Here is a 17,536-nt window from a genome sequence, read left to right on the forward strand (position 1 = left end):
ACAAGAATTTTTCCCATCTATTTAGATTTTAATAAAAATAAATTTTGAATCAAATTCTTTAGCTGTTGAAAGGCAACAAACAACCCAGAAGAATTTCGATTTCATAAGTGAAAAGCCACTTCAGTGCACAAGGTCGATGAATTTCCCCTCATTTATGTTGATTCAAATCATAATCTAAACAAGATCATGTTGAGTTAATATTTGAAAAAAGAAATAAAAAAACGAACCCTGCGGTTCACTGAACATGCAGCATCATTGATCTTGAATTTGAGGTTTCCACACCACCACCACAGCCGGGAGAAGAGCTGCAGATGTATAGTAGTTGGTACATAGTTCGTCCATCATCAACAACCAAATCCATTAAGGTGCATTCTCACATTTTTGCACCGCATCTAATGAGTGCAATCTACAGGGCAATTATGGACGACGTTCATTGAGAAAAACGATGTGTCTCTGCGGTCAAGGATGGGGGTATTATACCTATTTTTGCTTTCTGTGTGTTGTTGTTTTTTCTACCTTAACTTGAAGCAAAAACCGACGCGGGAAGAAAGGTACGAGGGGAGTGTGAGGAGATGATAGTGTGGCACATCATATTTTATGGTTGAAGATTGGTCCAACACATGCAAGGCGTCTCGTGTGTAATTTTCAAATGCTTTTCAAAAGCGCGAAAGCGGTTCACTCGTTGCACTTGCACTGCATTTTCGGTGTATAAAAGAAGCCACCAGTTGTTAATCATTTTCATTTCTTATCTAAACACATTGGAGGAAAGGTGGAGAGTTTAGCAGGAAAATACGAGGTGGATTTAATTGACTTGGTGTTGTGTTCTTCTTGGGGAATTTCTTGTGCATTGTGGAGGAATTATTTTTTTGATCGTCGTGTGATCCTAAAAATTGGCTTTTTTTAAGAGTCCTTTTTCTGTGTTTGTTTTTCTTGCAAATTTTTTTGTGGTTAAAGTTTGTCCATTAAACCGGATTAATCAGTGCAACACTTTCTTTGCCATCAAACGGCGAATTCTTTCTTTTTGCGATAAACCTCAAATCGCAGACATGAAGATTCAGGTGAGTGGCATCAGTGTGGTGGACCCAATGATGGCCAAATGATGTGTGTTGAGAGATTTTTTTGTTTTGTGGATAATGTGCAATCATAAATCGCTCGGCATTCCATTCACATTTTTTTAGCGCCCACAAATCATCAAAAGAGTGGTAGAGTTTTCAGTGTAATTGCGCGCGAGGATTCACTTTCAGTGCGTTGATGGCTAATTAAATTTTTGGAACGTGCCATCTATTCATGTGAATTAATCGTGACCTTTGGCATTCGCGCACCAAGTTCTTGCATTGCGTTGGACTTTCTCATCCAACGGCCGAGGATTGCATTCAACATTCCACATCCAATTTTTCTCTCACTTTCGCACTCACTTGTGGCTTGTTCTAGGGAGAGCTACTGTGGTGTGATTAACCTGGGTTGGATGGAAGTGAAAGTGTCCATACTCATTGGTTTTGTTTCTTTCGGACAGTGCTTCGCCCTCAGCCTCTTGCTCCTGTCCATGGTGGTGCGTGGTGACAATGAACTGGATATGGAGTCGCGAAAGAATAGCCGCGTGGGAGAACCAACAATGCTCAATTCCATCATCACAGCACAGGACCTCATCACCAAGTCCAAACATCTCACCTCACCCACACGCCCCCCAACTGCCCTCACACAGTACGCACCGCAGAATACGCATTTCTACTACAGCCCCTACGCCACGGCATCCCCCATTGGATCGGGATACCTTCTACCCATTCCAGCGCAGCACAACAGCGTCCTGGCCAGTGAGTCTCCCCTTTCGGGATATTGCCCTAAGCATTTGTACAGCGCAAAGCCGGATTACTACCACACCAAGATGTACCCCGAACGATATGGTTTGTAGGGAGTTTGTTGCATTCGGTGTTTGTTACATTACTTGCAGGACAAAATGTGTTTGTCAAAAGTACTTTCTTTTAAACCTTCCAGAGAAAAAAGAATTTAGGAATGGGTCTGTTGAAGAAATTCTTCAAGGAACATACCAGAAAATAATTTTGGATCATTGAATAATTCTTGTAGCAAATCCTGATTATCCTGACCATTGATTTTTCTTTGTGAGGGAGAAAGTACAAACCTAGGTACAAGTTTTTGACAAACAATCGACAAACTTTTTACAAACCAACTCTTTTCAGACGGGACAAACATTCTAAGATATAAGCACCAGGCGTCTCCATCTTAATCAATTTTTTTCTTACTCATGAATTTTCTCCTTTTTCATAATCTAAATATTTTTCCTTTTAAAGTATCCTTAATTTTACTTTTGACTGACAGACCATAAAGAAACATTCTTTTTTCCAAATTAAAATCTAAATTTAAAATTTTCTTAAAAGATTTCTCAAGAATCTTGAAACATTCGAATAATTTTTATTTGAAATTTTCTTTTGCAGCAAACTCACCTTTGGGAATGAACTACGGCTTCCAGTACGTACAAATGATCCCTAGGCCAATGGTCCTGCCGATCAATCCCTATGCCCAGTACTCCTCATTTGTCCAGCAACAGCAACAGCAGCAGCAGCAGCAGCATCAAACACAGCCACAGCCACAGGCCTACCTCAGCCACACGCAGAACCAGCAGACAGCTGCCTCCACTCATCACCATCATCACCAGACACCTTCCCCGCAGCAGTACCTCAGTGCTGTGCCACCTACTCAGCAGACAGCAGCCTCCATGACAATCGCCAGCCCTGTGAATCCTCACTACGTCCCATACACACCACCACTGCAAACCCAGCAGCCCGTTGGAAGTTTCTCCAGCCCCATTGTGTCCTACTTTGCAGCTCCACCAGCTGCACGCTACCACTATGCCGTCCATCCGCAGGAGATGTCTCTCAACACCAACGAATACATGCCAGGACAGCTCGAGAGTGGCTTCCGCGCCATCAAGCGAGTCTAACAGGGGGTGTAGTACCCTCCCCTACAATGATGAAAACCCCCAACGAAGGAGCACCTACCTTCGTATCCCAATATTTATTGCTTCAGCTGCGCCCATAGAAGAGTGTGCTTGCAAAGAAATTCGCAAAACCAAACACTACTTAAAAAAAAAGAAAACATTCTTAACAATAAATGGATTGTTACACGTGATCTTTTCTTTGTCTATCGAAGAAGAAAGAGTCCAGTCGGGAAAGGAAAATTCCCGAGTGAAAATGAAAGAAATTTCCACCATATGCAATTATTTCCTTCCACCTCGTAACGCATGATTGACTCATCTATTGAATTTACTTTTAATTTCTTTCTCCTCTGTACAGCACATGAAATTGCCCTGTATTAGGCGAGATTGAGAGGAAAAGTTTGCCAACATTTGCATCGTAGTGAGATTGATTTTGAAATTGAAATTGAATTAATCAAGAAAATTAACGGTTTTGTGTTTTATTGCGATTTATTTTCTATTAAGATTATTATAGATATTTAATTCTTAAATGAAATTAAATGTAATTATCCATGCAATGCTGAGAAATGTAATTTAATTCCTTAATTATTATTTTATTCTTTTATCCTAACAATGATCTAATATGTCTTTATACCTTAAGAAGAGTTCAATAATCTTCAAAACTCCAGAAAAATTAGTGGGTATTATGAAACGATAAAATAAAGAAAAGAAACGAAATAGAATTTTTTAATTCAAACAAATTATATTTGTGTTTTTTTTACTTAATTTTTCTTTAAATATAAAGACAAGAAAATATTTCTTTACCTTACATAATTAAACGGATTTTTTTCAATTGCTAATCTTTCCTCATTCCCCTTTTATTAAACGTTCAATTAACTAAACGATCTCATCACTTTACGCTTTTTTCCTTATCACAGATCAATCTTCAAGATCAATTCCAACACATTTAACGCAATCAAACAGCGAGGTAAGCTGCAAAAAAAAATCAAGATCTTCAATTTGATGATCACAATCAATTTTTGCTTTCATTTCGCAGCACAGTGGGATGATTTTTTGATAGCAAAATTTATATAGAATGCGATTTAGATTAATGAACCGCGCGCATACATTGTGCCTGCATAGATACCCATTGAATTGGGATGCCAAACAATGTGATCTCAAAGAGATGGGTGCACAAAGGTAAAAATTTTTCGTTAAGTCACCAACCACAATTGTCTGACCATCTTTCACCAATTGATCGCGCACCATACGGAAGGTGGAGCAAAAACAACTTCTCACTATGGCCCAACCATGGCCATTAGCAAGTGGATCGCCCCCTTTTTCCTGCGCGCGATCACATTAGATTTTGTGATTATTTAATCCACCCAGGTGCGTCACTTTGCTTTTGATCACTTTTACTTTCGCACTGAATGTCTCTCTTCTGGGCACACTGAATCTTATACAGGTACATCCATATTTGGGAGATGTGCTAAATCTCTTTTTAATGAAATATAGATTCATTCGTGCCCTAAGCACTAGTCTGCAAAGGGCAGAATAAAAAATTTTATTCTATTCTAGATTCATTCGCCCCCCAAGCACAATCACCCAACAATAAAAAAAACTCCATTAATCCACCTCCTCCTCTTCCATTGCGTGTGATCAGCATCTTCAGATATGGTGGGTGATGGAAGGAAAAAAGTCTCTTCGTTTTATCCACAAAGAAAAATATTTTTCTAAAAGAATTAGGGTTTAATTCTGAAAAAAATCTTTTCTTTTTTCTAACAACTAAAAAGGTGGTGTTTTAACAGATGGTGTTTCTGTTGTCGTCCTTTATAAGAAAAACAAAGAATTTGTCCCAATTGAGCCATGGAAAATTAATTTTTCTTCAAACAGTCGATTAAAAAAGGAATAAAATGTCGAAATCTTTCAAGATTTTTCCCAGAATATCAAAAATCCCAAAAATCTTATACAGTGGGACCCCAGTACAACGACCACTTGGTTGAGCTACTCTCGCGCATTGAAAATAATGAGTGTGAAGAGTACATCCGAGTGGTCGTTGTACTGGGGTCCCACTGTAACTGACAAATTGTAAGAAAAGAAAATAAAAGATTTATGTCAGAATCTAACCCTTACTTGCGGAATTTTCCTCAAATGTTTGTTTATGTTGTGAGTAATTAAAAGAAAAAAAAAATATGTAGTGCAATTTGGGACCATTGGTAATGACCTCATTCGACCCCTAATAATTCCGAATGATTCATTAATTCCCTCCCCATACGATTTCCTCAGTATAACTTTTTTTCTGGTCAGGAAACTTCGTAATTCATTTAATGATTTATTTTAATTGATTCACTTTAAATAATTTATTTTAATTACTTTGTTTATTATATCTTTTATTTATATTTTATTGAATTTATTGCCCATGTTGAGGTGATTGATTTAACGAGACCAGAGGGCTTTTATTACTTAAATATTATATAGTTCAGGTTTTTTTAGCAAACTTTTTTTTGCAGAATAAAACATTTTTTTTACAAAAAGTGAGAAAAAGTTATTAAAATTCTTTTCAGATTTATGTAAATTTTTAAAGGTTTTAACGAGTTAAACACGCAGCTGAAGAAACCTATTAAAACAAATAATTTAATTCAGAATTTCATGTGTTCGCCTGAATAAATTAAAAGTAATTTTATTCAAAAAATAAAACAATCGGTCAAGTGTTTCGCGAGAGAAAAACTGAAAAAGTTTTAGCTTCAATGGAGCGCTACAATTGATGCGACAACACTGCTAATAAATCAACGCTTTGGGTGTTGGATTGTTTGATAAAACGTGAGATATCTCGATAAATTTCATAACATATTTTATTTATTAATTAGGCACTACATGGCAAATAAAATTAAATAGAAAAGAATTTATCATGTGCTTGATATTCTTCCTATTTAGGGCGGAATTGATCCAATTTATTTTGAAGCATAAAAGCATTTTCTTTATGCGAGAAAGTATTACTGAATTATGCGATTTTTTGTATTTCCTTTTAATTCATTTTAAAATTCCGCGAGAATTTTTATCAAACTGAACTGTGGAGAGTTTTATGCTATTTTAACCTCTTACAGTTTAATTTCTTTAAAAGAATTCTTGTACAAAAAGGCCTCACAGCGAGGCACCATTGTAGAAATTTTCTAATATCTCCCATGCTTGAAATTTCTCATTTATGGAATTTTATCTCTTATCAGAAAAATTCCAAATGAATATCAATTTGTCTCACAAAGGTATTTTCTTCTTATAGAGACCTTCGTGTGTGCGCAGAAAATCCACAGCTGTGCGATCCATATCATCGATCAGAGATCTGACGGAATTTCACAAACATTCGCAAAAGAGCATGATTGTATAGCCCCTTTGGGGATTGTGATCACTTAATTTGGGTGTCTCTTGGAAAACTCTCGTCTTGCTGAAAGAAGTCTTATATGAAAATGAAAAAAACCCGCACAAGTTGAGATAATTGAGACTCAACTTGCCCGGGAGCACCTCAGCGAGTTTCTCGTCGATTTTTCTCCACAACGAGGTGGAAAACCTCCTCTTCCTCATAGTTGGGGTTCTTGGCATTGCAGTGCAAAGTGGTGGTTTCCTTTTCAATTTATTTTATTTTATTTTTACATATAAAAATGCACCTCTAATTGGCCGTTAGTGCGAGGGTTTTTCCTTTTCTGCACATTCCACCTTACAAATGATACAAATTGACTTTCATGTATTGTGTCTCGATTGAATAACTGTGGCACTATATGGGTGCGTTCACCGGCCGAAGAAGTCCGCGCGCTCCTCCCCAGGGCTCACTCCACGCGACAGAACGCATGAGCCGGTACATTTTTCGGAGCAACACAGTCCAGTCAGGGCAATTGGGTATATAAATGCACGGACCCCACTATCGTGTGTGTAGTTCACTTAAGACTTCAGCGGTGAAAAGAACGCAAAGTACGTGCTCTCACTTTTCTTTGGATTTTTTAAATTTGTTTTGCATTTCTTGTGTCCTTAGCCATTGGAATGGTGAGTGATCATGAGGATTATTTTTTTGTGTGATCGTGGGTGGATTAGATTTTTCGTTTGAAATTACCTTGAAAAGTTTGTTTGGTGATCTCACAAAGGATTTAGAGATCGTCCTGCTTGTGATCCTCTCAGAGGAAGATTTTGTGATCTTTAATTTAACGATCGATCACAAAATAGGAGTTAAAGGATCAATGCGATCAAAGTGATCAAAGACCGGATCTTAAAGAGAAAACGATCAAATTTTTAAATCTAACTGACAAAAGTGTGCGCCTGAATGTAGCCAAGTTGCGATCGCGATCATTCAAACAACAAATTTCTCACACAAACGGTCATTTTACAGGCCATTATCAACCCAAAATGATGTGTTAATTGGCAATGCTAAAAACACCCAGACAAAACATCCATTTTATCTCTTATCTCATACATTAAGTAAAAGTCCACACACAGGAAAAGCCCAAAAACGACGTGCGGAGAAAGTTGAAATGTTGAAGAATAAAAGAAAAGAAAAAAAGATCATTGCAATTAAGGTCTCTCTGCATATAAAATTTAAATGTTCAAAAATTGCAAAACGCAAAGAGCAACATTAAAAACTAAAAAAAAAATATTGAAGAATTATGGATGCAGAAATCACAACTTGTGCGATCACACAAAACACATTCGATTTCATTGAGAAAAACCTGATCGGCACGATATTTTTGTAAAGCATCATAAATGAAAAGTGAAAGAAGGTGAAATGCAATGGAATGTAAATCAATGACCCTCTACTTCGAGATGATAGTGGAAGAAAAGCATCAGAGGAGAAGTATGTTGTATGTAATGTAAAGAAAAAAAAACGCGATATGAGAGCAATATCGCTCACCGGACATGAGAATGTTTTGCAAAGAAGAAAGGCCTCTTTTTTTGCGCGAGAGATGGCGAAAAAGTTTTAGCTCTGATGAGGGCCCCCCTTTCTTGTGGGGCTTGTGTGTGGCGATTACGTGAGACGGACGATTACTTCAGCCAATTAAACGCTAAAACCGTCACACGGGGTGACGCGCTCGGATGTCCGAAAAATCAACATTTCACCTCTTTGGGCGACCAATTTGGGCAAAGCCTCAAAGACATTCTCTGTGTGTGCTGGCTCGCAAATGGATGTAGGTCCGAATAAAGAGTGCAGCAGAGAGCCTTCAACTCTTTTTCGCGCGAATTGACCATACTTTCACTCTTGATTTGATGTTCAACCGCGCGATGATATTTCTCCACTCCTCCTTGCGGGGTTCAATTGCCGTCTTTGGCTCTTATTCAGGCAATTTATGACCATACAAATGTGCAGAAATCAGAGCATTGGCACTTGAAGAAGGCCCTCCATGTCTCACCGCGGGAAAGTAGAAGCAATTGAACATTTTGCAATAGTTTTTTGTTGTTTAATATCTCTCTCCAGCAAAGAGACTCTCTTCAATAAATCTCAATGAAGTATGGACACTCCTCTTCAATTGGTCAATTCAATATAGAAATGCGTACGCAAAAAATAGAAATTGGGTGGTGTGCAATTTAGAGTGATAGGTCAATGATCTAGAAGCTCTTTGTAAGAAGAAAGAATTTCATTTAAAATTTAAAATACAAAAAGATCGAAGAAAATTCAATGAAAATCATTTATTAAAATTTATGAGCCCAGTGAATTTTTTATTGAGCCCATAAATGCTCAATAATTGATAAAGCAATTAAACCAATCTGATTGTTCAATAATTGATCTTCAATGCGGACGTAATATTGAGTTAATATTGAGTCAACATTAAGTCAATTTTAACTCAATTTTTTTTCATTTCATAATTTCCATGCGCAACATTGATTTTTTAGTCAGATTAATCAGTCAATAATTGACCAATTATGCGGACACAACATTGACTCAATATTGAGCAAACTTTGTTTCCTACAAGATTTACAAATAAATAATAATTTCTATGTCTTGAAGATTCTCCGAGTTGCCTTCGTGGTGTTTCTGGGCACAACTATGGCCCAAGGGGCAACGGAGAAGATCCAGTTGGAGGACATTGAGCGAGACAACTTAATCAGCGAACAACGAACAAAAGCAGCAAATGATGGGCTTGAAGTGCAGCAAACGCAACACCTGCGACCGCCTGGCATTCAACCTCCGAACTCCTTTCACTCGGTCAGAAGAAAAGCTCTTTCGCTGCTTCTGCTGCTGATGTAAAAAAAAAGTCGCCCTTTCTCATTCCTCAATTTCATTGTAGGTAATTGGCGGTGTTACATACGCCACGGGTCAACCACACGAACCGCAAGCGACCATTGAGTTCGTCACGCTGCCTCCACAGTATCCTGCTGCACCCCAGCCTCAGGTCCATGAGGAGGATCGAACACATTCAGCCCCCTCGAGACAATCCCTGTTGGCCCCACAACCACAGCATAGTGTTCAAGCTAGTCCCCAGCAACGGCCACAGCATACATTTGCACCCCAGCCCCAGTATGTCTACGTGCAGGCCATCCCACAAGCCCAGAAGGCACCAAGTCAGCCCCAATATCAAACTACGGGGCAAGAAGTGGAGACTTCGGGGCAAAATCAGGCCCAGCAAACGCAGCAGCTTCAGTACATCTCGCTCCCTCAGCGAGATGTTCAAACGTATGTACATTTTGTAGGTCTCTTTGCCACAAATACTGCGTGACCAATTCCCTCACAAGACAGCTAATAGAGTGATTACAAAACCTTGAATTTAATCACCCCGCTAAATCGCTCTAATTTGGTACTCTGCGATAATCTGAATGGCATAATCAATTCAATTACTATTCTGCTGCTGCAGACTTTTTTTTGCATACCTCTGTGTGTCTAATTGGCACTCTCTGGGGTCAATTAAAGAAAGCAAAAATGGGGCTAAAAAAGTGAAAGACATTTCGACGTGCCCGAAGATTATGAACCATATTCCTATCTTTTAACACAGGAGTATGGTTCATAATCTTCGGGCGCGTCGATTTGCATTCTCTTGTATGGCTGAATGCAAATGGAATTTAGTGATAAATACCATTTTTGAGGCTCTATTGATGCTCTTTTAAAGCTCTCTCGAGGCTCTACTGAAGACACAATAAGATGTGATTTTTAATGGACTAATTCTATTGAGTTTGCGTGCATTTTGTGGCCGCAGGCTCTTCTTTAAATTGAAAAGACAAAAAATGAGCTCTCAAAATTACTCAATAAATTACATTCACATCTTTGACGCCCATCAAAGTTAATCTCCACCCTTTCCCTGAGGAAAGGCTCTTCACAATTTATGACACTTAAATAAATATCAATTAATTAGCAATTTCTTGGGGCACTTAAGTACCTCCTCGTTGTAAGCACAAAAAGAGGTGTGAAGTGTTTTTTTTTTTCTTTCTTGTGGGTAAATCTTCTTTATTGATTTACTGCGCTCATTGGAATAAAACTGCGCCAAGTCAGTGACTCCAAAGGCAGCAATTAATTTTCTCTCTCGTGCTTTTTTTTCTTTCTAAGCTTTAAGAAGAAGCTTTATGGATTTTTTTACATAACACCTGTTAACATGACATAGTATGTCACACACACTGAAAGTCTGCAAAAAAAGAAGAAGGTACTAAAGATGACGTGGAGGAATGAAAAAAAAAGCGAAAAATTGGCCGTGGGGGAAATGCGTGCGTGTTAATGAAATTAATAATTAATTGGAAAAACTTTTACTCTCTGATGCACCATTTGAATATTGGCGATAAATCTCATTTAATTATATTAATTTTCACTCACTTAAAATTCTATTATGCAGACAGGTTTGGGCTTCGATGATAAATTAATTATTAACAGAGAGAAGCCACGGAAGATTGGATATAATTTCTTTTTTTTTTAATTTTCTTTTTCAGGAGAGCTCATCCTACGGCCCCGGCTGGCTATGTTAGCATCCCCTACAACTACGGGGGGATGTATGCAGCCCCATCTGCTGCATCGTACACGTATCAACCAGCTCAGACACAACCTGCCTACATCCTGCCAACTATTCAGCCACACTACCATCAGAACATCATTGCAGGACCAACGCCAACTCCTGGGATTCAGTATGCTGCCGCAGCAACAGCTGCACCAACAATTTCATCACCAGTAGCATACGTGAAGAATGCCTCACCCCATTCCTACGTCACAGCTACACAAGTGCCATTTGCATCCTACCAGCACTCCTACCCACAGGCAATTGAGTATCAAGCCCCTGTTGCAGCTACAGCAACATCCACGAAACTCCTGCCTGTGTCTCAGCACCATCACACCGATTACTCAAGTCAATTCCACCCCACGCTGGACTTCCATGGACAGAGTAGCAACTACCACAGTCTCCTGGATTCATACATCCCCAGTTCCTACATCTATGCCCGCACAAAGGCAACCTATGGCCAAAACTACCCTCTGCGAAGTTCCTATTCGCATCTGGCACCAACCTACCTCCATCACTACCGCCCTCAACAGTTTGACACCCACGGAGCTCATACCTTCTACAACACAATTGCTTATTCCGCCGATGGGGTGCACCATCACTACCCCTCGCCCAGCTTCACGGCCAAAAGAGCAGCAATACCCGGCGCTTAAGGCATAAAAATAAAAGCTTTCTTCGGGAGGCGTGAGACCACCTCTTCCTCTGTAGTAATAAGGAATCCTACCCCTAGACTTTATATATAAAAATGATATTAAAGAGATTGCTGTAAAATCTGCCAATCTTGGCATCTCTGTTATCTCTGTTTAAAAAAAAATGATGTACATAGAAAATTTTTCTCATCATTCCTCAGAGTTGTTTTATTTCCCCTAAAGATGATCAATTGGATTAATCTTATCTTTTAGAAGCAAAAATCAGGAGTTCTTAATACATTTATGAGTTGCAGAAAAGGACGCAAAATATTTTAAAGGGATAATTTAAAAAATCTTACGGTAAAGGATATCTCATTTTATTACGAGAATATTTAATTTTTAAGCAAAAGAAACGATTTTTTTTTGCTATCCATTCACGTGATCAAACGTGGGGGATCATTGTATTGGAACGTTTTCTGAAATGCAGAAAAATATTACATCAATCATCCCCCCAATTTGACCGCTTCTCTTAAGATTTTGTAACGCAAAATTCAAAAAATTCTCCACGGCCGTTAAACTTCTCTACATTTCCTAAATGAATTTAATTAAAAAGTTAAGCAAATTCCTTCAATTCTACGCAACTGCTTACAATTAAACTGTGTTTGTTTATAAAATGGCAATTTGAGCTTTTTTAAAGCTTTAGCTTAAGCTCTGAGTCCATGAGAGACGCATTGAGTTAATAAATCTTAATTTCTCTTGAAGACTTTTTTCGTATAAAACGCAATGAAATCTTTAATATTTTTATTATTTCTGAAATATTTTGAGGATTACTGAAGCAGAAAAATTAAAATCGTAAAAACAGTGATCAAAAATCTCAAAAACAATAAAATATTTTTTATCACCATTCTTGCCATTGAAAAAACTTAATTTTAAGACAAGCTATATTCCCCAAAAGTTTATAATAAATTTACCAAAAAAAGCTCCACGTAAAAAAAAGTATTATCAGGTCGTTATGCAAATTTTTGGTAATTTGTGCAAATTTTGAAAACTGAAAAAATATTTCAGTAATGTTGTCAAGCAATTTTCCTTATACTTTCATTTTCTTGAGCGCTTTCGAAAAAAATGTATTTTTTTCTGCATTTTCACTCCATGTTCATAATTTCAGGCAATTAATTTATACACAAAAATATTGCTGAAGATCTTGTGGCACAATAAAATCATTAAATAACACGGTGGTCACGTACTGATAAGCACTATCGCTTAAAAGTTAGCTGCAATAATGAAAATTTCATAGGGGGCATTCTTCGGCAATATTGTAAGACGCGTGGAATGAGGAAGGAGGGGGGAAGGGGCTACTAAACACTGTAAAGTGCGATTAAAATCATTTTGGGGTTAATGATTAGGTCGATTTGGTGGCATGTGGTGATTTGTGATCACTATCTGCCGAGACCTCGCTGCTTGATCTCTCGTTGAAGTCTTTTGTGTGTGAGAGGTTTGTGGGACGCAGGAGGGATTTTTTTTTGTCATGGCGGCTGTTGTAAAACAAGAGGGAATGGCAAATTCGGCAAATGATGTGTTTGTGGATTTGTTTCACAAGATAATAGCGCGAGTGTCCATATGGAGAAAAACCTAAATTGGATCTGGCTTCTCTTATGATTCAATTACTGGGTGTTTTGTTCCCCCTTAGCAGAGAGCTTTGCATGATGCCATCGCAATGAAAATAAAACTCAATCACTTTCTCATCTCGAGCAATTCTTCGCGGGGCGAGATCACTTTTTACGTCACATCTCCGATCATCATCATGCAACATTTTCTTTTCTTTTCACCACGATGGTGTGTAGTGTATGATGCGCGGTGTACAACATAAATTGCTGTGCGATAGAGAGGGAAAGGTGCAAAATGTTGTGTGTCTGTATATAGATAGATTAGATACCTTTTTTTACTCTTTCTTTTATTATGTAGGTTAATGAAGAAAATATGGTGCGAAGAGCCCCCTATGCTACCCTGAGAAATTGATGCTGTTATGCCAAGTTGTGTGTGATGGAATTGATATCAAAAAATAACTTCTTCAGCACAATTTTTATTTCAATGGCTTCAACCAATTCATGCGTGAAATTCACAAAAATTGCTGCTTTTTCTCTTTTCGTGTAATCTCTGTTGGTGCTTTTGCTGACTAATGGATATATCGCACATTTTGGGAAATGAACGATGCAAAATTGATTGCATGGACACTCTGAAAGTCTCCCATAAGGCTGTTAAGACAACTCCATGGCGTGAGAGTGAAATTGAAACCATCTTCTTTGTGGTGTCAAAGAGTCACAGTATGAAGAGAGAAAAAAATTGCCGCGCTTTTAAAAGTGTCCGAGAATTATGTATATGTTTTACATACAATCATTGCAATCACTTTTCCCTTTACCATCCTCTCACTTTTTTCCATATAAACGCTGCAGCAACGGACCATCGTTGGATGAATTAATTAAAAATTTATGAGAATTCCCGGACAAAACAGCGCACGGCTATTGAATTAACACCACACGATGCGAATAATCGACGCGACAGATTTATCACCGATTTGAGGTAATTTTAAGCTTAAATTGCAATATTTTCACTCTCTCATATTGGCAAAAATTGACACCTTTTTTCTCCACCATGATCATCATCATCTTCTTTGCACTGAAAAAAATCACTCGAAGATGAAGAAAAAAATTATTTCATTATGTATTTAACCCTTTCGCGTCAGTTTAAGAAGGTTTAACAATCAAGAGTCTTATGCACAATACATGGGTTAAGGCCCCTAGTCTTAAGCTAATTTCGTTTTTTTTTATTATTATTGCATGGCATTATCGAAGAGTCAAGGAAAGTGTGATCATTTTCAGAAAACGTTCTGATAACCTCAAAATTTTTCACCATTTTTTTTGTTTGGAAAAATAAATAGCTATAAATTAAAAAATAAATTCATCAATAAAAGCTATATCTTCAACGGAAAAATTTATATATTTTCCAACGATTTTCCGATAAATCCCCACCCTTTTACTGAATCTTTAACAATGCCCTACAATAATTAAAAAAAAAAAAGAAATTTCATTACAGCCAGGGGACTTTACCCACATACTGTGCATAAGATTCTTTAACAAATTGCTGCCTTATTAAAGCAATTAAATAACTTCTATTCGGACAATGTTCCACGTGAAGTAAAGTGTATGACCTAATGGTCCTCTAAGGGTTAATTCTTCGTCAAATGTTGTAAATGATTTTTCTTTGCGGAAAGTCCCATTTATTTGGTGGAAATTGAGATTTCCTAAAACAAAACCAAAACATTTCCCACACAAATTAAATAATTTGTCTTTTTTCCCTCAAAAGAGAGCGAAAAAAAAACAGGAGAATGACCAATTAAGTGTAGCTGTGCGAGATGTTTTAACATGTGACGGATATTATATCATCCGCGTGGAATAAATTAAAAATATATTTAATTTATTGCAAATGAAAGGAACAGTATAAAGCGAAAGAACGGTAAGTAAAACTTACGGGCTGTGATTCTTTCTTTGTCAGTGAAATGTGAAATTGACGGAAAATTGAAGATGGGCAAATTTTGAGGAAGGCTTTCTCGCGTACCGAATCACAGCCAACGCGCAGTAATTTTGAAGAAAGCCTTAATCGTGGGCGTTGGCTGTGATTCGGTACGCGAGAAAGCCTTCCTCAAAATTTGCCCATCCTCAATTTTCCGTCAATTTCACATTTCACTGACAAAGAAAGAATCACAGCCCGTAAGTTTTACTTACCGTTCTTTCGCTTTATACTGTTCCATCCATGCTATATTTAATTTTTATCTTTGCAGTTTATATATATTTATCTTTGCATTTTTATATGTATATATATAATGTATATATCTATGCATTTATATATATTTTATTTTATTTTATATGTGTATATATAAAACGCCCCGCTTCGCGGGGCGTTGGACTTATGCAACTCAAGATATGACATGTAAACTTTAAAACGCGATATCTCCGGAACGGCTACATAGATTTTCTTCATTTTTGGCATGGTGATAGATACTATAGTCAACTATAACATATCAAAATATGAAGCAATTCTATAAAGCGGTGCTCGAGATATTCATCGAAAACTCATCGAAAATTTTGTTTTCGATTTTAGCACCACTTGCGGACATTTTTTGAACTTGCGATGTTCTGAGCAGTTGTAGGGCTCGTTAATATCTTTCATTTGAGCCCGAGTTGATCAAAATCGGTCAAGCCGTTCTCGAGTTATGGCCGATTTTCGATGAAAAATTGTGGCGGCCATATTGGCTAAACGGCTTGGCCGATTTTCGAAAATGAGGTATCGTTGGAAAGGTCTAGATGGCCCCTACAACATATCAAAATTTCAGACTTCTAGCTATAATAGGGACTGAGATATAGCGAAAACAAAATTTAGGGGTTATTCAAAATGGCGGACGAAGGGGTGGGGGGGTGGATTTGACTTCATAATCGTATGTCTTCCACCCGATATATGAACTTTGCCGTTGACCGCAAGTCTCTATCTATTACCGTTCTCTTGTAATTTAGCGAAAGGTTCCGGCCGGCCGGACGGACGGACCGATTTTTGGCGCATACGTTTTTTGGAATGTGGGGACCCTAATTCGTGCTCATCCCAAGTTTGAGCCCGATCTGACGACTTTGCATTTTTGAGTGTACACAGAAGCTGTGCTTCTTTTAAGAAAGAATCACAGCTAAAAAAAACACAGAATAATTCACAAAAGAAAATAAAACATTTGTATGAGTGTTTGTATGGACTTTTAATGTACATATTTTAGCTGTGTTTCTTTCAGACACAGCTTTTGTGTACCGAGCAAAATCGAAAGTCGTCAGATCGGGCTCAAACTTGGGATGAGCACGAATTAGGGTCCCCACTTTCCAAAAAACGTATGCGCCAAAAAAATTTTTTTCCGGCCGTCCGTCCGGCCGTCCGTCCGTCCGTAGTACAACGCTAAATTGCAAGAGAACGGTAATAGATAGAGACTTGCGGTAAACGGCAAAGTTTAAAAGTCGACTGGAAGACGTCAGATTATGACGTCAAATTTTACCCCCCACCCCCGCGTCCGCCATTTTGAATAACCTCAAAATTTTGTTTTGGCTATATCTCAGCCCCTGTAATAGCTAAAAATCTGAAATTTTTATATGTTGTAGGGGCCATCAATACCTTTCCAACGATACCTCATTTTCGAAAATCGGTCAAGCCGTTTAGCCAATATGGCTGCCACAAATTTTCATCGAAAATCGACCATAACTCGAAAACGGCTTGACCGATTTTGATCAACCCGGGGTCAAATGAAAGATCTCAACAAACCCTACAACTCTCTAGAACATCCGAAGTTTCAAAAGTGATCGCTAGGGGGCCAAAAATCAAAAACAAAATTTTCGATAAGTTTTCGATTAATATCTCGAAAACGCCATTATCGATTTGCTTCATTTTTTGATATGTTATAGCTGACCATATTATCTAGCTCCATGCCGAAAATGAAGAAAATCTATGTCTCCTTTCTCGAGATATAGCCTTCCAAAGTTGGCATGTCATATCTCGGGTTCTACAAGTCCGATTTTGATCAACTCAAGTGCAAATGAAAGGTTTCGTGAAGCCCTACAAATGTCTAGAACATTGCAACTTCGAAAAATGACCGCGAGAGGCGCTAAAGTCAAAATCAAAATTTTCGAAAATTTCGAACTCGAATATTTCGAAAATGCCATTATCGATTTACTTCATATTTTAATATATTATAGTTGAGGTTAAGACCTTTCCAACGATAGCTCAAACTCGAAAATCTATGGAGCTGTTCCCGAGATATGGCGTTTTAAAGATTTCTTGGGGGATGACTTTTCAACTTTTTCGGACTTTGCGCGTATTTAAATCAATTTGCGTTATAATTTGCTCTCACAAAATTGGTACACTGAAAGAAACACAGCTCTCGTAAGCTTGGTCAGCTTACCAGTACATTTGTTTCTTTAAGCACCTACATTTTATGAAATGTATTT

General features: G+C 37.8%; 2 protein-coding genes across 2 annotated transcripts; both read left to right on the plus strand.

Annotated features, from left to right (window-relative positions):
• The first annotated feature begins 741 nt into the window (after positions 1-741).
• On the plus strand, positions 742-3,111 carry LOC129796868 (TOX high mobility group box family member 3-like). Its single transcript, XM_055838990.1, has 3 exons — positions 742-1,058; positions 1,514-1,811; positions 2,451-3,111. The coding sequence occupies exons 1-3, from the start codon at positions 1,047-1,049 to the stop codon at positions 2,954-2,956; spliced, it is 816 nt and encodes a 271-aa protein (XP_055694965.1). The 5' UTR covers positions 742-1,046; the 3' UTR covers positions 2,957-3,111.
• A 3,727-nt stretch (positions 3,112-6,838) lies between these two features.
• Positions 6,839-11,720, plus strand: LOC129796820 (arginine-glutamic acid dipeptide repeats protein-like). Its single transcript, XM_055838915.1, has 4 exons — positions 6,839-6,961; positions 8,913-9,110; positions 9,193-9,578; positions 10,817-11,720. Exons 1-4 carry the CDS (start codon positions 6,959-6,961, stop codon positions 11,529-11,531), a joined length of 1,302 nt encoding a protein of 433 aa, XP_055694890.1. The 5' UTR covers positions 6,839-6,958; the 3' UTR covers positions 11,532-11,720.
• Positions 11,721-17,536: the final 5,816 nt, after the last annotated feature.

This window comes from Lutzomyia longipalpis, chromosome 1, assembly GCF_024334085.1.
Source record: "Lutzomyia longipalpis isolate SR_M1_2022 chromosome 1, ASM2433408v1".
NCBI classification, from domain to species: domain Eukaryota; kingdom Metazoa; phylum Arthropoda; class Insecta; order Diptera; family Psychodidae; genus Lutzomyia; species Lutzomyia longipalpis.

What these genes read in the sequence shown, in the direction of transcription:
- LOC129796868 (XM_055838990.1), top strand. An exon ending in GCACAACAGCGTCCTGGCCA is followed by an intron (nt 1,812 to 2,450) that starts GTGAGTCTCCCC and finishes TTTCTTTTGCAG; the next exon opens with CAAACTCACCTTTGGGAATG.
- LOC129796820 (XM_055838915.1), top strand. An exon ending in CTCCGAACTCCTTTCACTCG is followed by an intron (nt 9,111 to 9,192) that starts GTCAGAAGAAAA and finishes ATTTCATTGTAG; the next exon opens with GTAATTGGCGGTGTTACATA. An exon ending in CCTCAGCGAGATGTTCAAAC is followed by an intron (nt 9,579 to 10,816) that starts GTATGTACATTT and finishes TTTCTTTTTCAG; the next exon opens with GAGAGCTCATCCTACGGCCC.